This window comes from Electrona antarctica (assembly GCF_951216825.1).
Source record: "Electrona antarctica genome assembly, chromosome: 16".
Classification (NCBI taxonomy): domain Eukaryota; kingdom Metazoa; phylum Chordata; class Actinopteri; order Myctophiformes; family Myctophidae; genus Electrona; species Electrona antarctica.
In genome coordinates this window covers 31,834,839-31,861,291 of record NC_136797.1, presented here as the reverse complement: position 1 = coordinate 31,861,291, position 26,453 = coordinate 31,834,839, and the positions used below count along the sequence as shown (strand labels likewise).

General features: G+C 40.7%; 1 protein-coding gene across 5 annotated transcripts in view; it reads left to right on the top strand.

Annotated features, from left to right (window-relative positions):
- Window positions 1-26,453, top strand: part of znf618 (zinc finger protein 618) — a 74,135-nt gene that overhangs the window by 33,305 nt on the left and 14,377 nt on the right. For 3 of the 5 annotated variants that reach the window (XM_079524430.1, XM_079524426.1, XM_079524428.1), the window contains exons 2-8: window positions 12,064-12,586; window positions 13,734-13,811; window positions 14,843-14,887; window positions 16,893-16,982; window positions 20,194-20,280; window positions 23,142-23,240; window positions 23,712-23,810. In XM_079524430.1, coding sequence (XP_079380556.1) covers window positions 12,094-12,586; window positions 13,734-13,811; window positions 14,843-14,887; window positions 16,893-16,982; window positions 20,194-20,280; window positions 23,142-23,240; window positions 23,712-23,810 — 991 coding nt within the window. In that variant the 5' untranslated portion in view covers window positions 12,064-12,093. The remainder of the gene's footprint in view (window positions 1-12,063; window positions 12,587-13,733; window positions 13,812-14,842; window positions 14,888-16,892; window positions 16,983-20,193; window positions 20,281-23,141; window positions 23,241-23,711; window positions 23,811-26,453) is intronic. The other 2 variants (XM_079524429.1, XM_079524427.1) reach the window with 2 other exon arrangements.

Here is a 26,453-nt window from a genome sequence, read left to right as displayed (position 1 = left end):
TAATGAATCCATAAATCACAATGCTAGCAGGTTTGCTCTGGCTGCCTCAGTCTGCAGTGTAATTTTGATTTTCATCAAAAATTTAATCTGCCAGCCTACAAGGGGCTTAGCAGCAGACTGGATGCCAGCTTGAATTTCTAATTTTAGGGCCTGATCTTTCAGGATTTATTTTTGTATAATTCAAGGCTGCTTTTCAATATCTCTAGTTATTAAATTTTAATTCATGGCATTACCATATAGATTGAAAAAGGTTTTTATGGGGTTTTTGGAGTGCACAAGGATGGAATTCTATTCTCCTATATGACACACTTTCCTTTTTTCCCAGAGCAATCTTAGCGGGGGTGGGTGGAATTCTGTCATTTCTCGGCATTATTGCTTTTTGAAATTGTTTGTCGTGAGCCATCTTTGGTGACATTTATTAGTAGGCTAAAGAAAGGGTAATTTACATTTGTTTAAGGGAAAAGGGGTAGCATAATAGCGAAGTATTTAGGCTAAAACAGGTTTTGATCATCCTTTGCCCCTGACCTTTTTGGATATTGCAAAGATATACAATTGAGCAGTACTTTTCTTTTCTTTTCTTTTTTTTGACATTTCAGCGGATTATTTTCAATTTCCCCCAAGTTTATGATGAGCCTTGGTTTTACTTTTTTTTAACACTTAAACCCTATAAAGTTCATGTCTTTGATGATGCATTTTAGATTGGCCTATTGGTTATTATCAGTTTATTTTACATTGTTAGGTTAGCCTCGGAAACCCAGACGTTTCTACTGGGGGTTCTTGACGATGCAAGTTGGTTATGCATGCACTACCCGGTTATGCAATATCACATTGTACCCATTCTTAGAATACAATAGAGCGTCCCAGTCCCGCCCCCTTTCAGAACGACGAGTGGCCCAGGAAATATTTCCCCATTCATTTTCTCCATAGGCTTTTCATAAAGTGTTTATTTAAAGACGTTTACACCGCGGACAAAGCCAAGTTGTGACTCTTACTCGCTAACTCCAATGACTTGATCAGAGAATTTGTGAATGTGTAGATAGATGGACGCAGAACATACTGATGTGGATGTTGAAGCAAGTAGGAACACCAGGATTATCCTAGTAGTGTGCAGTGATTGATTTGGTTCATTGTTGTGTAGGGACAGACACCGTAGTGCCCTGCCTGAAATTAGGCCAATTATTTTAAGTACCTACAGTACCAGTCACTACAGTGCAGGAATACTGAGTAAGTGTGAAAAATCACACCCGTGTGAAGTGAGGGGCGCTTTACCAACCCTTATCATCTTACATCATCGCGATATCATAACATAACATCATATGCCGATTTGCTCAGTGACAGACAAAACAAATAAAATAGAGAAATGGAAGCGCTGCGGGAATCAGTTAGTGGCTCTTAGATGGGTGCTCTTTGGTGATGCAGGTAGGACCATAGACAAAAAAGGTATTTTTCCTTCAAGTTGTATTGCTTAATTAATAATTCCCAAAGGTGTAAATTGCAGACTTGAAAATAAAAAAATAAATCCAAGGCACTCGTTTTTGGTGAAGAAGATGTATATAATTTATTGATGAGCAAGGCAAATAAAAACAGGACCTATATGCATTTCAACCGATAAATGTCAGGGTCTATCTAACATCTTGGCTAGATAGTCACCCTTAAATACAGCCAGGTGGTGGAGGTGATCCAATCATGCCATTTTGTTGTATTACATCATTATTATTTCATTGGCACATAAATTATTAGTGTATATAAGTGAATAAGTGTATCAGAGAGACGCACTTCCCTGCATGAGTAGACTCATGCAGGGAGAGACAACTCCAGCAACAAGGCAAATAATACGCTTTGTGCAGTAGTCTCGCTAGCACATTGTGGTTAATATCCATGTGCTGACATTTAACAAAACAGCTGCCCCCAATAATGACCAGAACAGTCTATTGTAAATGTGCTTGCCTCCTGCAAAACCGGTTTCATAAATGGACATTATCCACACAGTCACAAACCCATTCACATTCCCTAAAGTTAAACTGTTAACCATATATATATATATATACTGTGACACAACGTGTCGCAGCATGCCGCGTTCTGAGCTAAAGTACTATAGATCAGCTATTTTTTTACTTTTTATTCATATTTTGTTCTTGGATTGTTACATTTTTGGAAATCTTCTAAAAGTGTTTAGCTATAATGATATGTCTAAAGTGGGGACGCCAGGAACGTGGTTAAGCTTTCTGCTGTGCACTTGTGATAGATCTCTTTAAAGCTCAGGTGAAAATGAAATTTATGGAATACAATGACTATAATAGTCTTAGGAGTCTTGTTTAATAATGATAGATGATCTGCAGCAGCAGTCAAACCAAACAGTACTATATAGTATGTATTAAAAAACCATGATAAACGACATTGTATTAGTCATCCTTTTTCATGATTTTCTCGTCAAACCATGAAAAACGTCATACTATGTCTTTTTTAATGGTTTTCATTAGGGATTAAAAGTATCGATTAATTCATTAATTGATTCATTTAATTCATAACCTTATCGATCAATTAACCGGCTAGTTGATATGTGGTGTTTTTAGTTATCTGAGAATCTTAATTTCCCTCAATATGTTTTAACATAAAAATATACATTTTGCTGATACAGAAAGAATACAAAAGGCATATTATATTCCTTAATCAAATAGGCCTACTTATTTGACGCCAGGCAATGGCACCTTTTTATGAGGATGGATCGTTGGATCCTCTATCATTATTAAACAAGACTTAAGACTTACAGAGTGCAGATTTTATATTCCTTTCTACGTATTATGTGAATCTGCAGCCAGCCAGTATATTCCTGAACTCTTCCAGACTGTCCTTGAGTTGAGCGAGCCTTTAATTCCCTTGAAGTGAGTGGAATACAATGACCCCATTTCATGGTTGATGTGGCGTGGAGCTCTGGGTTAATTCTATTGGCTTTTTGTTTTGGCTCATCAACTTGCTTTTAAATGTAGTTTAATGACCTCTGAGATATTATACGTTATATGGAGAGTGCACAGAGAATACGGTCCGCCCACTCACTTCAAGGAAGCTTGCTCACCCAGCGCAAACTTGAGACTGCAGAGACACTTACTGTAAAGGTCGACTTCACCCATTTTGATTGTGGGGGTCCCTGGAACATATTCTTCTCAGAAGGGGTCCACGGTCCTTGACATGAAATAGTTACTGCTCTAAATTATAAAAAAATCACACCTGTGTGAACTGAGTGGTGCAACTCCCCCCACCCCCCCCTATCTCTCTCTCTCTATCTCTCTCATTATCAGGCAACAGTGCAGCACTATCTCTCTCTCTCTGTTTCTGGCACAACAGCACCCCTACTGGTACTCATAGTCACACATGAGTCACACACAAACATAGTCACATAGGTTAACACGGACATTGCTGTTCCTTGGAGTGGTTGCACCACTCAAAGGGGAGAAGAAAAGGGTTGCATGACAAAGAGATCCATCATGTGCCTGGGTGTATTAGTAATAGAAATACATATAATTGACTACTAGCCATTTTTGAGTGGTGTAAACCACTCCTACAACTGGCTTTGTTAGTTTACGTGTCTGTCTGTCTGTCTGTCTGTTCGTACCAAAAAATGAGCATGGTTGCTACGGTCACCCAGTTCACCCGGGTGTGATTTCAGACATTACGTCAGACCACAGCTGATCAGGCTATATAAGACCTTACACCACTCAGTTCACACGGGTGTGATTTTTAAGATAGAAAGAGCAGTTACTGGAATGTGCTGCTATTAGTAGTAGTAGAAAGTACTCATTGTGCAGAATGTCTCGTTTCAAGTTTTCAAATGTATAAAAAAATCTTTTGAAAATAGCAGATCTACAAGCCGACATGTATATTGGGCTGAAGTGGTTATGTCTTGTAATTATCATCAATAATCAGGGATAACTACTCTACAAAGTAACTAGTAACTAAAGTGTTCAAATAAATGTAGTGGAGTAAAAGTACAAATTTTGAAATTTGAAATCTAGTGGAGTAGAATTTTTAAGTATTGAAAATACTCAAGTAAAATACCTCAAAATTGTACTTAAGTGCAGTACTTCAGTAAATCTACTTTCCACTGCGTTTCTCCACAGCTTTGTCGAGCTCTGCTCTAATGCAGTGCTTTGTTTTTGGAGGGTCCCCAGATGACAGTAAAGTGACAATTTAAGGACATTTAAGATACTATACTATTAAAAACAATGTCAGACATTGGCCAAATTGTCAAAAAATATAAGAGGCAAAAAAATCTACAAGCTTAGATCTGCTATTTTCACTATGTGACTGGCTGTGAGCCAGTATACTGTATCTACACCCATATATCCTATAATGCAGTGGTTTCAACCTTTTTCACATCAAGGCCCATTATTTATTTGGCATTTCAGCCACGTACATTTGATGAGATTTAGCCTCTCAGACCCAAAACTTTGTTGTCGTTGGATAACATTTTGTCCACATTTCCATGCTGTATTGATGTTGGTACCATTTGGTGAGGCAACCGGCAAACGTTTTACAATTGTTCTACATTCTCTAATTGTATAGACTTTTTGTAAATTAGGTAATGCAGATGTTTAACAATAATTTAACTCTTGAGACTCTCTTTGGTTTCATTTTATGCTCTCAAGTTGAGAGCATAAAATGAAACCAAATCTCCATCATTTAGCTGGGGACCACCTGGATCCCCCTCAAGGACCACTGGTGGTCCCCGGACCACTGGTTGACAACCACTGCTCTAATATGATTGACGAGAGACTAGCAATATGCTCAATATAAAACCTTTTGGCCATCGATTGATCTGCAAGCGTTTCAGTCCCGTAGGAATCTCAAGGATCAATACATCTTTCTCATAATTGTTATTGTTCTCTCCTGAATGGGGGAGATGGCAGTGTGTAGTTTTCTATGGGTTGTATACAGGGTTTTTTTTGTTTGTATTTTTCAGTGTTCATTTGGTTTGACATTTTACTGTTATGCTGACAAAGAGGCTATATATATACACAGTATATGAGAAATGTTGTGCACAGCACTGAACGCATTCCATGATGGTGTAGACACTGAGTGCTTCTACCTATATATTGCTTTGTGTCACCCCCCATCTCTCTCTCCATTTCCTGAGCCTATTATTAATCAATCAATAAATGCCCCCCCCCCCCCCCCCCTCCAAATGTATTATAATGATACATTTATACACAATTGAAACATTTCACATCCATTCAAGCACTACAGTTCTTGGCATGAACGCACACATGCACGCGTGTGCCCCTGCATGGCCACCATACGTGCACAATAGAAAACACACACACACACACACACACACACACACACACACACACACACACACACACACACAGGTTCACACAGAGTTTGTTCCATTATTAAAGGCTTACATCTCAAATTGGACATTGAAATAGACCGCAAACTTGAATAGGCCCTGAATTTCAAAAGGCATTCATAGGGCTTTGTATTACTGAAACATTACACTAGTGTACCGTCCAGTGCCTAACATTCAACACTGATATCAATTCATGTTTGTTGAAGAATCTGCATTTTAATAATTGACAACTCTAATATTTATTTTATGAAGGCATGTCAAGTATTTAATTTGAAAACCTGTTTTGGTAAAATCATTGCTACACTAAATGAATAAATGTCAGCAGACACCCTTTCTAATTAGTGTTTCTAATCATTGCCTTTTGTTCCAGTGAATGGAAGTCTTATAATCCTACAACTACAATGATATTCTAGACAATAATGTGTGTTTGCAATTTTATAGCAACGATTTGCGGAAGGCTATCCTGCTTTCAGTATGACAATATCCCCAGTGTCCCCCATGCTCTCTCGACTCACACATAGAATCGTTTTTTTGCGATGAGTTGGCCTGTCACAATCCTATATATTAAATTGCCTAGAGGGTCGACCAATGATGGGTGGTAACATGCAGACTTGCAAGGCACACAGTTGCTCCGATCCACACCAAACTTGGCACAAACACTGCTCAGGGGTCAGCCATATCCAATAGTCACACACAAAATTAACCTTGCAAAAAAGCCCTTAGTTTTATCGTCAGAATTGTTTTCCATTCATGTATATGAATTCATCTGACAGCCGGGGGTAGGGTTAACACAGGGCCGAGGGAACATAAACATGCTCCCACAAACACTGTAGCAATGTTCCAAACTAGTGAAAGATATCGTCTCTGTCGGGTGGAAGTCTCACATCAGAACTTACTTTCTGGATTAAAATAAAAAATGTCAAAAAGTAGCAGTTCGACAAGCTTTTTTCGAGTTTGTGGATCTGCAACTTGTATTGCTTTTGTGTGACATTGTACTATGATCAAGAATGGCGTTCATTTATGAAAAAAATAATTATTGTCTCTTATCGTCATACATCAGCCAATCAAATCATCATTTTCCGAGCCTTTTTCTGGTTCACGGCCCAGGCCACAAGTGGCCAGATGGATGGATAACTGATGTTATTTGTCACGGAGCCCCATTAGATTTTTTTGCCAGGGACCCCTCAGAAGAGAAGAGTGTGTTTAAAACATGTCTTAATACTTTTTTGCCCTTTAAAAAAATATATAGTAGCTGTACATGCTCTGGCACACGTTTTTCGATACTATAGTATGTCATATTTCATGGTTTTCGATGAGATACTACAGTATGTCGTTTTTCATGGTTTTCGATGAAAAAAGAAAATATGAAAACCATGAAAAAACCCATACATTATGGATAAAATGATTGTGATGTTGTATTAACACATTTTGCTGGTGACCCCATGGATGGAAGGTGACGTTGAAAAGAATATAAATATAATTTTCCATTAGGCTTTTCCTATTGTGCTTTCCTCTTGTTTTTTTTACTACCTATGCTCAACATACAGTAATTGTTGTACATAGACGATCTATAAGCTCACTAGGTATCTCCAGATGACATTTATCATCTATTTTCTTAATCGTCCCCTATAATGACATGGCCAATTATCATTACCAGGTTGAAACAGCATGCATGAAAAGGTGTGATTGGTTCTGTCAAAGCAAGCAGGGTGGATCTAAAAGAGGTGTGGTGGTGTGCCAAGCAGGGTGGATCTAAAAGAGGTGTGGTGGTGTGCCAAGCAGGGTGGATCTAAAAGAGGTGTGGTGGTGTGCTGGGCACAGTGGCACCCCCGACTAGAAAAGGTGCTTTTGGACGTGTGCCCAATGCAGTTATCCACAGCAAGGCAATTCTATTTTAGGGTTGATTGGATGTTGCATTCATGACATATGGTATGCTGAGTTTAGTTCCTGTAAGTGATATTGTTGCCTCATTCCATTAATCCATTGTTAAGCAACTGAATTTCCCACAGACAGACAGACAGACAGACAGACAGAGCTGTCTGCCCGCCCCAAAGACCTTATTAACTGTTAGGTTGAAAAGGTGAAAGGTTAAGGTCTGTCTGTTAGCAGAATAACTTTGGATGATCACCTGTTTGTTTGTTTTTTCTCGTGGAAATGATCAGTAGACTGCCCTGGAGAGATGATTAACTTTTTGGTGGAATGGCATAATCTATGGTGGAAATGCCATATCTTGAGTTTCTTGACAGTTGCATAGTGTTGCCGGAGGTGTGCATTGTGCACTCTATTTTCGTTGTGTTATCCCTTTAGCCTAATATCTTGGTGTACCTCTGTGCTGTTGACGTTTCTGACTAAAGCAGTGGTGTGTATGTATTTGCCTGAAGAGATGATTTGTGTTAGAAAGTTTTGCTTAACTTTGTAGCTGCCAGCAGGGGGCAGCATAAGTACATGTAAAGACTGCCACCCGCCCGCTCTAATGCTGCGATCCTTTCCGGGTTATTCAGGAAGGTGGGGGCCTTTGTTATGAGCACATCACCACTCGCATTAGCTCAGACCCCTTAGCTATCATTACAACCAGTTACATTTGCTCATCGATGCGGTACAAACTCACAAATGATTTACGATCGTCGGGTGCGCGGCGGCTCACCATGGACAGCTCTCGAACCTTTAGAGATACAGCGCTTTGGAGGGGCACGGTGGCACAGTCGGTAGTGCTGTCGCCTCACAGCTAGAAGGTCCTGGGTTTGATTCCCGCTGGGGACGCTGTGGGCGCTGGAGGCGTGTTCTCTCCTCTACGTCATCAGTGCCCATACCCGAGGCGGGGTTGGCAAAAGGGCCTTTCTGTGTGGAGTTTGCATGTTCTCCCCGTGTCCCCTAGGGTAGGTAGGTACCCTCACAAAAAACATGCAGTAATCCTGGTCTCTAAACTACCTCCACCTGGTCAGCTGGGGCGCCTGATGGAGGGGAAAGGAACTGGTCGGAATAACGTGTTCCTTCCACGCATTACGTCCGGCCGGGGAAACTCCCCTCTGTCAGATGAAAAGAAGCAGCTTGGACTCCTCATGCATAGTAGGAAGCATGAGGTCAATCCGCTGCCCCCCCAGGTTGGCAGAGGAAGTATAGCGCCCAGGATTACATTAGATAATTGACACTGGGTGAAAAAATGGGTTGCAAAATCGTGGGATAAAAAATATATATATATTAAAAAAAAAGAGATACAGCGCTTTGAAAATCCTGTTATAATGGAGGCTCAACGGAGCTGGATTTAAAAATCCCATAGCTGGTGGGGACGGAGGCTCTCCATACTAACCGGAGACATGCTAAAAGGTAAATAATCCGTCACTGCTTTCATATATGGAGTATACGGTTGTCTATGAACATATGCGTAGATAGCACCAGTAGGTACCGTTAGCCTAGCTACGTTTATAAATGTAGATGGCAGCGAAAAAAGTAAACATATATATATTTTTTTTTCCCTCTAAAATAGCATATCTACAAGCTACCCCTGGGGGTCCTCGGACCCCACTTTGATTGGTGGAATACATAAAACACATTGTTTATTGTTTGGCCTGGTTTCAAAACTGGACTGTACAGCCTGTTGCTTTACATTTAGTGGTGCTGGCATTTTTCATTGCAGTTTGACAGGTGATAATGCTAATGTGCTGATATGCTACTATTCTTAGATATTGTAGGTTAGGGAATACTCACTGGACATCTGTTGTGAGAGTCATGCCTTATTAGTTATTACTATAGTTCACTGTTATGGTTATAACATAACAATACATAACTAAGACATTAGCCTATATATATTTTAACCTAACTTATAAAGTACTGCTATAGTTAGTGTTTGTACTAGTGGCTGTGTTTGTTAATCTTCAATCTAATTTTGGCATGTCAAGGTGGAAAATTGCAGTAATCTACAATTTATTTTCAAATGACATGGACAAAGACGTCTTATCTGCTCTGAGGAAGGCTAATGGCCAAAACGTGTTAGCCGGAATTAAGAGATTGTATAAGTCTTACACGATACATCCTTTACCTATGGGGTGCTGCTGTTTTCCACTTGGGTGGTTATTTTTGGGACATGATGAATTATCAGTGGTAACTCATCAGTGCATGATATACTGCAAGGAAGAAGAGGTCACACTTTATAGTATAATGTCTTAACTGTGTAGGCATAAGCTATAAGAGGACATTAATTGCATTATAAACCTAAGTGAACATTAGTCTTTGACCAAGAACAGCCTTTATTATCATCATTGCATATACTGTAGTGCCTCATATAGTCACTGCAGAGTAAGTTGTCCTGGAGTTTAATGATATATTTACCTTAGAAATCTCACGCTATGCGTAGCTGAAGACCGGAACAAATATACCCCCCTGTTGTATTTTCCAGAAATGTACAATAACATTGACAATTTAGGCATTTAGCAGACACTCTTAACCCCTAACCACACCAAAGGGTCAAGACGGTTTTAGCGTTGTCCCTGCGGTGTGATATGTCTTGTTGCACGTTGACCCACGTTGAGACGGTTTTAGCGTTAATTCCTTGCAACCGTTTGGACCCAAGGAGTTGTATGGTGACCCTTTGGTGTGGTTAGGGCGACATTTACTGTATTCAACAAACGAGGTAAATAAATGGTCACAGTCAACCTCAAAGGAACTAGGATACCGGGTAAACAATGAACCTAGCATGCTATATGCATCTACTGTACAGATGTTGTACATTTTCTGTTTTGTATGACAGTAAAGTGACAATTTAAGGGTTTAAGACCTTTTTAACACCTTAAAACAATTAAAGGAAGCAAAGGAAAATACCATTACTGCATCAAAAGTTATGAACAAACTAACTGGTCAAACATTGGCCAAAATGTCAATTGATCTAAGAAATATTGTGGGAAGAAAGCAGACCTACAAGCTGGCAACGCAATGGGGGTGGACATAAACATTTTAGGAGGTTGAATACCATAAACATTTTAGGAGGTTGAATAACATGCCTGTGGCCTATTTGCTTGGACTAAAGAAATCATTGGGAAGTTTAACAGGCCCTTCTTAAACTACCGGTAATTTAACTATTCATGATTGCATGATACTTACCCCTGCAAAACTTTTTAACTCAACAGTTTTTAGCAATGATTGTTATCAGAATATAAAGCTATTTAAAACTTATTTTAACAAAATAAAATCACTTATTGCACCTTTAACCCATTTAGACCAGGAACCCCTATACGTAACTCTACATTTCAATCCGTAGCCAATTTTATAGTATATATAGCAACATAATTATTTTGTAATTTTTGAATATATATTTGGAGTTTTTCAGAAAACTTGGGTCGGGATTGGGTCAGGCGTTTTTAGAATGGGCAGGTCTACATGGGTTAATAAGCAGAAGGCTAGGTGAGGCTAGAGTGTTTGCTAGCCACTTCTTAGGCAGACACCATCAAAATCATTGGAAAAACAGTCCTAAAACATCAGTCCAGACTTAAGCGTAATGAGAAAAAAGGGGTATTTTGTATTTATAGCCAAATAAGATTCATTATGTCGAGTTAAGAGCTTATTTATTGGCGACCAGCTAGTGACCACCTAGTGTAAAAGAAAGTACGATTGGAAGTTGCACCTGCCAGGTACAGAAAACAAGACAAGCTAGCTTCTGAATGACATATTTTAATTTGTATGCAACTATGCATATTGGTCAGCCGCCTGCAGTGAGCTTCATGTAAAAACAATCATGTTTTAGGTAAAATTATAATAATCTAAAATGGTACTTTATGAATAGTGTCAAAATGAGCTAATTATTGTGCCTGTTTGCTGAGGTGTGTTCATCAGTTCATTTTCAAGAAAAGGTGTGTTTGGGCCTATGAAAAGGCTCATTGTTGCTGTTTGGTGTATTATTAGGAGAGTAATTTCCCCTCTTTCCACTAAAATAAGTAATCCTGGCATTACTGTTTTGCTTGGTTGCATTCTGACCACATTCTGTTTACAAAGCCTGGCTACTTTATAGTCCTGTACTGCATAGAAAGTTGGCTAATTTGGATATTTCTGAAATTAGAGCACTTGGGTGCCAAGACACTCTATTTTATTGTCATCGAAGGTCAAATATAAACAATGAAGCCACTGTACACCAGAGCTTATTTTTTTTATCATCTTCATCTATTGTTTTCCTCTTTCCTCACACTCTAGCCCTGTTGTAGAAGTTGTTAGCAATGCTAGTACAAGTCCACTGCTTCTCAACCTATTTTCAAGAACCCCCAGTTTAATATGCATTAGTACAGAGACCCCCATTTGATAAAATGTTCTATCTATGAGACTAATCAGGTAGCCGGGGAACCCTGCAGGCCCTCAATTAGCCCTGGGGGTCCATGGACCGCACGTTGAGGACCAGTGCTATTGAGTATTCAATTCGCTTTTTTTCTTCTCTTTATTCTATCATTTCTCCAGGGTCCGCAGAGAGGTGTGCCACGGTCCGGTCGTGGACCGAGGACCACTGCTCGATAGCTATCTATTTTAGTTTTCCTTTAGTTTTTTATAGAATAAGAGCGGTTACTTGTCTCACTTTTCTCTCCTTTATTTTATGTGTGTGTTTTTCGTTTTGGAACAGATGGGGGTGGTCCGCGGCCAAATATATCAATTTAATGGTCCTCCTTGACACACAAAAGTTTGAGAACCACTGCTTTCGTCTCATTGACTGTCTCCTTCTCCCCCCCCTGTCTCCCTTGCAGTAGCACTGGCCCAGAGGAGGCTACTGAGGTATGAGTGCTCCAGAGGCAGCCAGTCCTGGGAAGGAGCTGGTGGATACAGGGGACAGAGATGGCCCCTCCTCGCCCGTCCCAGCCGTGGTCACCGCCTCGTCCATCGCTGCCACCGACGACGACGCCAGTCCGACGCCCAGGCCCGTCCCACTGGCCAGTCCGACGCCCAGGCCCGTCCCACTGGCCAGTCCGACGCCCAGGCCCGTCCCACTGGCCAGTCCGACGCCCAGGCCCGTCCCACTGGCCAGTCCGACGCCCAGGCCCGTCACACTGGCCAGTCCGACGCCCAGGCCCGTCCCACTGGCCAGTCCGACGCCCAGGCCCGTCACACTGATGCCTGTCACGCTGAAGAAAGAGCCTGAGACTCCCGTGTCTCCCGTGACTCCCGTGGCAGCCTTGGTTCCCGTGGCCAGCAACGGGAAAGTCGGGGATGCCAACCCTGCTGAGATCTGTGTGGTCATAGGAGGAAATGACCGCGGACCCCAGACCCAGGGTATGTTTGCCCTGCTTGGTTCTGCTCCCCCAACGAAGAACACAGATTCATGCATAGGTGTGTGCGTGTGTGTGTGCGTGGGTGCGTGCATGCGTGCGTGTGTGTGAATACAGTCATTTGTCAGTCTTGTCCAAACACGACTGACTGACCCTGAGAGTTTTTGGAGGAGCACATTTTCTCTCCTTGGTTAACTCACACCTCAGATCTCTTTTTTTGTTTTTTTTGTTTTTGGCATTACGTCCTTATTTAGAACCAACTATCCTGTAACATTCCATGGTGACCTTCAAACTCTTCTGGCCACATGTGAACACTGGAAATGGATTCACACCCCAATGATAAAAGCTAAACCCAGGTCTCTTCACGAGGTGGTATTATATTAGGTTTCTTTTTAAGTCTAGTTCATTTAGTTCATTGGAGGGTTCGTTTGTGCTGTATTTATATTGTACACACTTTCACAGGGGTGTGTGTGTGTGTGTGTGTGTGTGTGTGTGTGTGTGTGTGTGCGTGTGCGTGTGATATTTGCCAGTGTTGCTGCAGAAGATTAATTGGCTGCAATTGCTATCAAATTAGTTTAAAGCATACACATTTTAAACGTTCAATGCTCCGTCTATTTAAAATAGTCTAGTATGCTCTATCTACCTACACTAAGATTTAGACCATGATCACATCCAATAAGAGCATATGTTTTATGTCATGATTTTAATAATAACTTTATTTAGACATGGACCATCAGCCTCAATGGCTGCCTGCCAGTACATGGTGGACCAGTGCTGGCCTTGTCCATCCTAAGGCAAATCTGTCCATTTCAAAGTGTACTCAGTGATGTAGCTTTTTATTAAAACAGTAATGACTTATTATCTTAAGTGGAGAAGTTGGACCCAATGTGCTAGCTAAATCACCCTAAAAGATAATTTATCATTTGACATGGAGACGGTGCAATTGCAGATAAGCCTGATTTAGTTGTGTGCTGGGGTCGCACACTGAAACTAGCCCATCTGCAAGCTCACAATGTCGCAGCGAGACACATTGTGAGCTGGTGGTAGATTCGGCTCGATTCAGTGTGCAAGACGCACATCCAAGTATAACTCAGGCTTTTTACACATTTATTATAATACTTTCTGCAATGTGCTTTTTCCTTCTCACACAGGTTCCTATGTGTGCGGGGTATGTGGGAAAAAGTACAAGTACTACAACTGTTTTCAGACACATGTCAGGGCACACCGAGGTAAGACACTCTGCTCAGTGTATGGTGGTATCATGGGCTGTTTGTGGAATGCCACAGAATCATTGAGTCATAACGCTATCTATTTTTAACAATCCTGTTCTAGTGGAATATAAAGTATGTGTCTACAATTATATGCCACCTTTACATGACTCATGTATTTTGGACATCATTTGATTGATTTGTGCGGTGGTAAAATGCCTGCCCACCATTGCAGGGACTATGGGCTTGAATCCTCTGTGGTTGGCAACGGTCACAATTGGCCGTGTTGGTGGGTGGGAAACTAGGTGGGGAGGGTGGTCACTGTCGCTGCTCTCAAGTCTCTCATGCCTGTTCAAAGGACATAGGAAATAGGATTACAAAGCATCAATGAGGAGGAAGCCAAAATGCATGCGTTCCCCTCCAGCAATGTAACCGCACCTAAAAGGGAGGCTGTGCTGTTGTCATCAGAAATGGATGTCGCATGACATGACACTTCAGAGGAACGTCCCACTTCTCTAAAGCCAAATTTCAATACCCCAAATCTCGGGCCACTTGCTCTCTCACACTCGGCCACTCCAGCTTGGCGGTGTTACGGTGAAATTGGTGACCTGACCAACATGGAGGTCTTCAAATACGTGGCCTAACTTCCACTAGGTTGAACTCTGCTAGTGACATAGTCTGAGTGAGCAAGTGGCCGAGATTTGGGTTAGGGTTAGGGTATTGGAATTCAGCTTAAACAACATTTCCTCCTTTCCTCTCTCTGCTTCTCGTTCCCTACATGTTTCCTCAATGGGAGGGACTAATATACTGTACAATGAAAGGGTGCAAGTGTAGGAAATGAGGATGTAATTTAAGGACCTGATTTGCAGCCCTACACCTTCCCTAACAAACCAACCAGTAAGGTTGCCAAATACCTATCATTTTGGTTAGTTTTTCCCCATGGTTTTAATGTTTAAACTGAATCAATGTGAGAGTTGGGTTTGTGTGTTGTTAACACAAACCGTAGCATTCATCTTATCACATTGTTCTGTGTCTCCTCCTCCTCACTGCAGAGTCAGAAATCATGGTTGGAGATGGAGCACCCCCAACACCTAACAGTGAGTCTACCTCTGGACATTAATCTGCTATGCACACACACTAGTGGTGGAAAGTAACTATGTACATGTACTCAACTCCAGTACTGTACAATTTTGAGTTTTTTCTTCTTTTTAAAAAAAACTTTATTCAGTATTTACAAATTTCAATACTTTAATTCTACCCTAATACATCTTAGATGAAAATATAGTGCTTTTTACTCCCTACTGTATATATAATTCGACCTTTTGAATATAGCAGATGTACAAGTGTTGTAGAGTCCGCTATTTTCAAAGGATTTCTTTATATAATTTTTGAATTTGTGAAATGGAACATTCTGCACAATGAGTATTTACTTTTGAGTATCTCATTCACTGCCAGAGTAATTACATAAATAATCCACCCACTGCCAGCTTTTTTGTTTGTTTGTTTTGGTTTCTGTTTCTTCTTACATTTCCAGTAGTCACAGAATATTTATATCCAGTACAATTCTTCTGGGTAAAATGAATGCTCTACTCCGTCCGTACAACAGTGGCATGCCAAAGTAGCCCTTCTACGAGTTGTGAGCTTGAAGACATGCCATTTAGAGAAATACTCCCTCCACCTGCTCCATGACAAGCTTGTCAGTGTCATTATGCGTTGTTTTTCTTTTTTCTTCAGTCAGTCCGTCGCTCATTCCACTGGATTTGTGTCAAGGATCTCTTCAGTCAGTCATTTGTGCCGACTGGCTGCCAATGTTGTGGGCATAATTATATACAATACCTCCCTGACGTCATACCGTTTGCTTTATATAGCAGCAGTGGATGTTGAGAACTCTTTTATGTCGAGATAATCTACCTCCCTTTCTCAACCCTCTACAAACCTCTAGCGAGCCAGAATGGCTGAACACTGTCTGCAGATAATGTATGACTATGGGAAAAATGTTAATGTGAAGTCAAATTAGCTTTTTATTGCTCTTCATAACCCCAATTTATTTTCTAGGGATTGATATAACGTCTGTGGCAATGGTGGCATGTCTCAATCTTATCTTATACTTTCTATTATTGTATGCCATCTCATGCCGTTAATCTGTCATGGTGCCCTCTATTTGATCTATTCTATCTAATCGTGCTATATGCGTCTCTCTTGTTGCACCCAGTTGGAAACAGCTGAAAACCATATTTAACTGCGCTCACAAACACGCTTTGAAAGAGTGAAATCTATTATAAGAGCAAAGTACTTTAACACTAATAGATAGATTGTCTCAGACAGAGACTCTCTTTTTAGAGCTTGCAGATCTGCTACTTTTGATACTTTTGTGTGACGCTGTAGTGTGATCAAGTAGTGTTAATTTATGAAAAAACACAAGAAGTTAGAATGTGGAGATACGAGTTTTGTGCCCGACAGTAACGATGTTAGCTTTTAACTTCTCTGACCTTATTTCTATATACCTACCCAGCAGTGTTGCCATGTTCGCTTCTTAAAATTGGCTTTGGGCTTGTTTTTCTGTGAAGTGGCTTGTTATGTTTCAGAAATCTTCCAAATATCCCACCTTTTTTCAGGATTCGTTTGACAACAGCAGATCTTGTAGATTTCCTCTTTTCAAATAGTCGACAATGAGTATAGATTTAAAGTGATAATTTTGCCTATGATAGTTGCTTCTTTTGAGCTTGTTTTCCTAGACCTGGTTGCTTATATCTAGCACAAAATCTGGCAACACTGCTACCTGGGTCCCATTTTCCCTTTTTTGCCCCCCCCCCCCCCCATCAGTCACTAAAATAGAGAAGCTGTTGCAGCTTATTTTGTGTTGTTTAACACTAACAGGCACATCTTAACGGCCCATGAATAGTTGTAACAACTTTATGTTGTGTTGCAATATAAACTTCAACGTTCAATATTAAGACAACAAATATTGTTTTAGTGCAACTCATGGAATTGACGGGTGGGCTCGTGAACACTTTCAGGAGAAACGGTTGATAATGGTAACCACTGTGTGGTCAAATATTGGTAAAACAGAAACAAACTGTCTCTCTTTGTGTCCAACTGTAGATAACTTCCGCTACTCCTGTGACATCTGTGGCAAGAAGTACAAGTACTACAGCTGTTTCCAGGAACACCGAGATCTGCATGCAGTTGATGGTAATTAGTCTTGTTTTGCGACCGAACGTCGCATTTACCACTATATATGGTTACATCACGTGACATCATGGATACCCTTAGAACTCCATTATACTGTATGGATCTGACCTCGTGACATCACGTGACATCATGGAGACCCTTAACGCCTCCATATACTGTATGGTCACGCCTCATGACATCACGCCTCGTGATACGTCACGCTACTACCATATATGGCCATCTCTATATATGAAGATCACAACACTGACCTCATCTAACCCTGGATAACCATACATGGAGAAGAATGGATCATCACCTAGATCTGCATATATGGAGCCGGCCAGCAACTCTACATCTGACCTCATCAAACCCTGTACACTCAAGACACGCTCCATATATGGCCAGTACAGAATTCATTCCATACAGTATGTTGATCTGACCCCCCATGCCAAAGCGCCAGCGCTCGCCCAGCAGCCTGCCGTCTGCTGTCACCCAGGCGGATGCGTGCACGCGACCTCGCCCTTTAGGGCGTCTTACTGGTAATCTAGTAGCGAAGTCCTGACGTCACTCCCACTACGTATATGTGGAAATACTGGGTTCCAGTACTAAAACCAAGGGTCAGGAGATATGTAAAAATAGATCCGGCTTGGCCTGCTGACTGAGAACCATGTGAGATGAGGAACTGAATCTAGAGGAGAAAATAGGGGAGGAGATAAGCATATGGGGGTACTGACAGGAACATATAAATATAGGTGAATGAAATCACCCACGGGCTTCCTCCGTTCCAGATCGACAGGACTAGACCTCCACCAAGGGAGATTCATCATGTTCTGTTAGTCAGAACCCATAGGCTGTTAGAATTATACTTAGTCGTTTTTGCCAAGTTAAGCTTGAGACAACATGACAAAAAGATAGTGGACAAATGGTCAGGGTATTAAAACTTAGCCAAACTTACTGGAACATATTGGCATGAGGAGGCCTCCAGTTGTAGAAACTTAGGCTCAGGGATCTCAAACCTGGGAACTCTAATTCTACAATTGTCAATTAGCGGGGATATAGATTGATCACCTTTAACCTCACTCTGGATTCAATTCAACATCAGGACGAAGGCAAAGGAAACATGGAGATTGTATGTAAGTAGAATGGAACCTTGAGTTTAGGATAAGAGCTTTGTGGGAAGTGATTATTGTCTCCACCAGGCCGAAGGCATGGGGAGAGAGTATGTTTTGCACTCCGTCCGTGTGTCCGTGTGTCCGTCCGTCCGTCCGTCCTTCCTTCCGTCCGTCCGTTACCAGCTAATCTCCGGCACCGTTAACCCGGTCGATGCCAAACTTTTCACACACACTCCCTGGATGCCAACGATGAACCTCTGCCCCACATTTTCCAGAACGGCCTGTTATAGCGCCACCATGAGGCAGCTTTTCACATTTTTTACCTAAAACTGCACCGATCTGCGTGAAACGTTGCATGCACACTCCCTAGAGGCCAAGGACAAACCTTTGACCTGCATTTTCCGCATCTGCCTTTTATAGCGCCACCAGGAGGCCGACTTTTGTAAAACACATTTTTTGATATTACTCCTCCAGATTCTGTCCAAAAATCTCACAAATCGTTACACAGTATCTCTATGGTCATGTGCTCAAGTTGGATCTGTCCGATATTTCATATTCCATCCTGATTGGCTATAATTGGCTTTCACAGTTTGCAAGATTGCCCCATTTTGAACAAAAGCCTCAAATCATGAACGCAGCATGCAATTTACGTGAAATCTTTCACACATTTTCTTACTAGGCTGAGGAATATATCCCACCCTTTTCACATTGGCCTCTTATAGCGCCACCAACAGGTTGATTTTTGCAAAACACATTTTTGGAACAAAATGCCTCAAATCATCCAATTGCCATCAAAGGCAAGAAATGGCAATCGGTACACATGATCTCTGTAGTCATGTGATCAAGACGAGTCTGTTGGATTTCTCAGATTGTACACTGATTGGCTAAGTTTTCAGGAGTGGCCCGTTTTGTACAAAATGCTGCACATGTCCTGCTCATCCAGAATTCTATCCTCAGAGATGCTATGAGTGATCTGGCTCTGCATTTCCTCAACAAAATGAAGAGAATTGTTGCAAAAAAAAAAAAAAAAAAACATCCTCCTAAACATTTTGCCAAACATCACACACACTCCTCCTGGTGGAGACCTGTGCCTGGAAGGGCACTTTTTCTAGTTCTGATTTAATGCATTGTATTATTACTTTTATTATTTTCTATCTACTGAATTAATTATATTGATTGATTTGAACTGCTTCAACCTGAGTAATTACATAAAGCTGTAAACTGCAATTCCAAAATAAAACTTGTATCATTCCTGTATTTAAAGTAATTGTGTCAAGAAGTGTCATTTGATTGTGTGGAATTAATTCCATTATTGGGGATTTGTTCCCCTATCGGGGTTTTTAACCTCCTTGGTTATAGTAAAATAAAGGTTCATGCATCCAAAGAGTTTTATGTGTTACCACTAACCAAACTATTTTAAAACAACACTCTAGATCTAGACTATGTAGATCTTAAACACCAAAAACAGTCATTCACCAAGTGCACGCGCGATAAGTAGGATAGCGGTCATCAAATAAGGTATTAATAAAGGTCCTAGTGTATTAATGGGTTGTTCATGTGCTAGGCTTATTGATGAAAATGAGTGTGGCCTTATGATTAGGACCGTTGACGAGCTGTAGTTAAATATCCTACGACATAGTCTCTGAATACATTCTTGTGTTTGAATAGGGTCCCCTAGTCAGGGAGCCAATTCATTAAAAACGAGAGTGTGACCTTTTAGACAGGGAGGCTATTAAACAGGACAGGGTGTATCCCCTGTTGCCTGGCGACACCGTGGGTTGCAGCAGTGTTTTTCTATTGGAATGCCCATAGGCAGATCTAGGGTTAAGATCTAGATCTAGACTTCTGTGCTTTATTGATGCCCAGATTTGTTACATTTTAGCTACTTTTTAAGGTGAGCTTGCTTTATTGGTCATTTGATTGCACTTAACCACTTTAACCCAAAAATGGCACAAATAACATGCCACTATGTGTTGTGAGTTTGTATCTTAGCTATATTTCTTTAAGTAGGGCTTAAGTGTTTTAAAATAGTAAATGGTTATAACTTTATGGTATATCTGCATAAATATGGTTTAGTTTTGAATTAAATTACTGTATGGTCTTTCTCATTCTCTCCTCAGACCCATATGAACACCAACAGGTTATTTTACCTGTGGATGACCTTAAAGAAGAAGCGCCAGTTGAACCCTATAAGAAAATTGGACCAAGTAAGTAAAGTCACCTCTGTTTAGTTTGACTGTATTGTTATCTCTGCCAGGACGGAATGGCAGGAGGCAGAGGCAGATATTGTTTTGGGTCCTGTGAGTCTGTTTGTACTGTACGTCCGTCTGTATGTCATTCTGTCTTAGAACAGCTCATCTCAGGCCCCGCTGGACCAATCGACGTGACACTTTGCACGCACACTCCCAGCAGACCAAGGAACATTTTTTAAATCCGTCTCATGGTGGCCTTATAGGGCCTTTATGCTTTCCCCTTTAACTCTTGAACCATCATACAATGTCATACAAAACAATAATGAAATAAAATAAAATGTGATTGTGACACAGTGTCATCGTAAATCAGTACACATTATCTCTGAATTGATGATTGACTTCCACAGTTTGCGGGCCTTGGGTGGCCATTGCCAAGCCAGTTTCTAGTTATTTATTTCCTGCAGTTTCTCATCATCGGACCGACCATAGAACTTTAGAATATTTTAATGAATATGTTGCCACGACAACGGATAGCAGCGTGACGGCACGGCAGTGATGTCACGCCAGACACAAATACAGGACTAGAATGGGTCCAAGGGCAGATCATATCTACAAACCCCATTCTTCAAGGTACATTTTAGCCCATGGTACCTCGTCCTCCCCACGTAACTAGGCATTAGTAGAAGCCTTGGTTACAGAATATGTTAAGGTCAAAGAAAGATTAGAAAATATATCACTTCTATGCAAATTTGTAGTGGTAGTTTCAGTTGGAATCGTTACAAAAGTAGCCTGCAATATCCTGAGAGAGTTTGACTACATGTCAAGATGCTGTTAAAACTGCTGTATGTCAGTTCCAAAACATGCCCAAACTTTCTTTTGTGTGATATTTTTGAGGCTTTTCTGTCTTTTATTGATTGATTTGAACAAAGTAGACTAGAGAGAGACAGGACATGGGGAGAGAGAGGCCGGGAGTGACATGCAGGTCGTCCATCTCGGAATTCTGGTCTCTATACTAGTATACTGCCTCCCCCTGGTCAGCATGCTCTGATGAAGGCTGCATTGCCAAAACGCGTAAGCGTTCCTTTTTGGTGTGTGCCAATAAAGAAATGGAAATGTGAGTACTTTGTCCGCCATTTATTTAATTTTTGGATGTGCTACCTTTTTTGGAATTTTTTAAATTCCTATTTTTTGATTTGTTATTGATAGTTAGCTGACATTAGACCCTGCATTTCATCTTCTGCCAATGATCCGTCTCTCATGTGACTGCTGCTGTCTTTATGTCAGTCTAAGCCTCGGTCTCGCCCTTGTTTACTGCAAATACTGTAATTTCCCATATGAAACCCACAGACTCGTGTGATATTGTTACTGTACCCCACGCCTCCTTAAAGAGAGACCTTTGACAGTTTGGGTCCTAGCATCTTGCCAGTGATCAACAGCTCAGATCAACAGTTCCATCAAAAGGTCAATTATTGACCCCACAGTCCTCACAAATTGTAACAATCAACCTTTCTTTTGCCAAATTAAACGGAACGTTCTATTCTGCTCCCCTGACAACACGAATGATTTACTGTATGCCTATGTTCCTCCCTTGGACCACTGTCTTCCTTCACCAAACCACATGTTAAAACAAATCTTGGTGTGTTGTGAAAATCAACTCTGTTGTAAAAGGGAAGTGTCTTTTAACTCGCTGTCAGACAGACAGACAAAACCAAGTGTTTTCTCTCTCTCTGATATGAAGAAAGTGATTCATGCTTTCATTTCCTCCCGGGCTGGACTATTGCAACTCATTGCCGGTGCATAGCAGTTGCTAGTTCCTCCCACTCCCGTCTGTGGCTTGTTCAGAAGTTTGCTTCCAAAACTCCTGTAGGTCATTCTGGTCATACAATCAAGCCGCTGTGGCCATTTCTGTCCAACAGTATTTTGGACATTTTCACACATTGAGCGTCCTCTACACAATATGCAGAGAACAAAAGCAATTTCACCCACGGAGTACCACAATTTCTGTGCTTTTTGGGGGGTGCTTTTTACCCCCCTTTCTCCCCAATTTAGTCATTATGCCAAATGAATAACTCCCCACATACACATTTGTGTGTCGTCACTGCTGTTGTATCCTATCACCTGCCAGTGAGGAGTCCCCACTGGGAGGACTACTGTAGAGCCTTCGTCATACTCGGGCCAATAGTGTTCGTACTGTATAGACGCTGTATAGACGCTTGACACAGCCGGATGCACCACCGTGGATTAGAACCCACAACCTCCGTGGTGGAAGACAGTCACCTTACCACTGTGCCACCCGAGCGCCAAAAAAAGAAAAACAGTTTCACTTCTGCCCATGAGAGCCACCACAGATGTGAAAAGTTGAACCGTGTCGTAGATACCGCAGCTTCCTTGGCGGCTGCAACCCACAACTTACATAAGCCTGGGTAGCTAGGGCACCTGGCTTATAGCATAGATATGCACTCTTATTGTCTGCATGTATTGTTGATTTCAGTCATTTTTATCACATTAAAGAGCATGTGTCAAACGAGCATGTGTCAAACTAGCAATACAATACATACGTATATTCAGAATCATCTTCCATAAAACAAAAGGTAAACCCTCAATCTGCCAATTTCTTCAACTGGTTGTATGTGGAACACTAAGAACATAGGTTTATAATGATAATACCTAAACAGCATAATTCTACATCAGTGCTCAAAGTGCATCAGTCCTCAAACATTTTAATTTCAAGGACTGCTCATATCTCTCAGAGATACAGACCTGCAAGGGTGCATTTGCAAGGAACCCAGAGAGTGCAGTATATTACTAATTATTGAAAGAGAATTATGTATTTGACAAGATATTAATAATAAATGTCTTTGCTTTTATTTGTCCAGAATCGGGGAGCTATTTATGTGCGATCTGCGGGAAGCAGTACAAGTATTTCAACCCATACCAGGAACATGTGGCTCTTCACATAGGCCTACCAACGGCAGGTGAGTGGCTTTTCTACAAAGTATTAACCTGAAACATTACAGGCAGGCAGGCAGGCACAATCCCAACTGTCCCAGGGGTACGGTCTCACTCTGAGATGGATGTCAAATCTAGGTTTCTGTCAACAATCTAGGCCCTACATTAGTGAAAGTAAAAGATGAGTGTTATTTTTGTTCATTTACTGCTTTCTTTTGTTTCGTGATCTAGTAGTAATATAGTAAATAATAATAAAGAAATGCAGTAAAACTTTGTAAAAACATATTTACCACTTGTTCGAATTGTATTTAGCCATATTTAGCCCGCTAAATCATGAAAATCGCTAAAACGAAAGAAAGCAGTAAATTAAATTTAAAAAAAAAAAAAAAAAAAAAACACAAAGTTAAAATATGGAGATAGAGGTTTTCTGCCTATATAATGGAAGGACCTCTATTATTTTAAATACATTCAGTAACTCTAATTGATATCCTCTCAAGATCTAGGTGGCGCTTTTGATTTGAAGTCATCGCCGGTGCAGAAGCGTGCTAATATGGACATCATCAGTAAATATGGGCCCAGCCAAACCGGTAAGGCAAGTAAGTAAGCATAAGCCCTTGATGGTGTCTCTATCATTGACATGAAATCGCTCTACTATGCTGGCCATTCACACACAGTGGGGGGTCCCATGTCTACAACCAAAATCTGTTTTTCACCTTTCATCAAACTCAAACATTGCTTTCACCATTCATCAAAATCAAACCTTTTAACCCAGTTGATGTGTATCTGGAGAAGGATTTAGTTAATATAAGATTTTGCGAATATTAAAATCCCCCTAGACATTTGAAATCCCTCTTTGAAATCTTTCTGAACGATTTGTCATTTTTGAAAATATGTTTAAAACAGCTTTCTATAGAAAGGTCCTCTTAGCGCACGGTCACACCACACTTTTAAAGTGCGGTACGTGTGACCGTGCCCTCTGCCTTCAAGCCACTAGGTGGGTGTGGCCCACCATGTTTGAGTCGAGCGGGGACAGTCTGCTCCATTTAATTAGGGAGATTTAGCGATATCTGTGGCATATCTTCAAAATAAATGCTTACCACTAGCCTGCTTTCCATGTGTTCATGAAAGTGTCTACTTGTACTATCACCTCTCAATTTGTTCCAAGCAAACTCCCTTAGGAGACTTTGTGACAGCTGCTGAAAGTTGGGGTACCGTTAACAACAAACCTATATGCAGGCAAAATTTACAAAATTTCATTCTGCTTTAAGTAGCATGTGACGGGTCAAACTAGGGGGTTTTCATGATTCTGAATCCATCCTTGTGACAGCAGCTGTCACAAAGTTTCCCAAGGGTGTTGGCTTGGAACAAATTGAGAGGTGATAGTAGACACCTTAATGAACACATTTGTGAAGAAAGCTAGCGGTAAGCATTTATTTTGTAGGTTTGCCACACATTTTGCTAACTTTCCTTAACTACTGTATATTGGTGCTCCCTCTCTCTCTCTCTCTCTCTCTCTCTCTGGAAAGAGATAAATGCTCATTTGAATTTGATGTTTCTTAATTGAAAGAGACAAGATTAGACCAATTTCTTAACATGCAATTAAAAAATCGATGTTTTGGGTCAAAGTATTTTTATTTTATTTTTGAGGGTTGCGTAACATTGCTGCTAAGGACCAACACACTGCTGTATTTTCTTTTTTCTTTTTTTTTTTTTACAGAAATGCTCCCAGGCCAGCTAGGGCCTATAATTAGGACTTCTGTTTTTTCAGGGCTGAGCTGAAGGAAGTCATAGTATGTGAACATCCAGTCCTTGATAGCTGAAAGCCACTTAAACCCTATTTACTTCACTGACGGGGGTCCTTCAGGGGTCAATCATTTTTTTCCCTCTACACCGAATCCCTTTGCCCATTATGACGTGCCTGGAATAGGGACGCTCAAGGCACTGCGAGTGTGTACATCCGCTATTTTGGAAAAGCTTTGAAAAGTAAAATCGGAAAACGTTTAAATCATTTGGAGTATTCTTCTCTTCTGGGGGGGGGGGGGCTAAATACACTACACATCCATTTGGGGGTCCTTGACTTTGAGAACTGGTGTTGTAGATCAGCTATCGGTGTTCACCTATATTATAGCTATCGGTGAACATTCTCGAAGATTCCTGAAAATGTTCACCTATATTATAATGACATGCCAGAAATAGGCACGCCAGGTTGAAAGTGGTTCATATATCACTGCCTCTCTGCGGCATCTGATCTGAGTTTACTGTGACCTAAATGTAAGTCTGTCTGCGGGTCAGGCTCGCTGTCGGGCAGAAACCTTGTATCTCCACATTTCATCTTTTTCATATTATTTTTCTTTCCGTAAATGAATACTATAGCGTCCCACAAAGGAAAGAAAAATAGCAGATCTACAAGCTCAAAATGTGTTACGACCCAATGCACGTTGAAGATGATCTGCTATTGTTTTGTTAGAATCCTGTAAAGTAACAGTTCTGGACAGAATGCTAAGAGAATGTATGTTCATTTTCCTCACTGTCTGGGTGGAAATCTCCAAAGCTCCAAAACTGTTAATTTTTCAGAAATCCCCTATTGACATCACAATATTTACGGTATTTAATGTAATGTGTTAGGCCAGGGAGATGTATGTTCTATCTCCATGATATGTAAGGGATATGTTGATTTGAAAATTGCTCTATTTACAGACAGTACTGTACCAACGGAAGTGCTTTTGTGTAAAGGATTTCCAGTTGTTAATGATATAGAATAACCTGTTTGGCAGAAACCTTGATGCGATACTTGTGAGCTTGTAAATCGGCTATTTTCACTTTTTACATCATAATGATTTTTTTCCCTCTTTTTTGACATATGAGGTTTTCTCCTCCACAGCAGCGCTATGAGAAGTTGGAACAGAGATATCTTGTTGCTTGTAGATCATGTATTGAGGTCAACATTTCTCCTTAACTTTTCTTAGTTAACCCAATAACTTTACGAATGCCTTCAAAATCAGCAGTTCTTAAACATTTTCGTTTAATTTGGCCTTGGATCCCCATCTGGAAATGTTTTGTGCCAGGGACCTCCCAGAAGAGAAGATTGTTTGTGGAAAATTCTAAATTATTCAACATTTTTCAAACACTTTCCAGTTTGTTTAAATAAATAAATAAATAAATAAATGCTAATAATAAATAAATAAATAAAAGCTTGCAGTGTGGCACGAAGTGACTCGTTGCGAGATCTGCTATTTTTG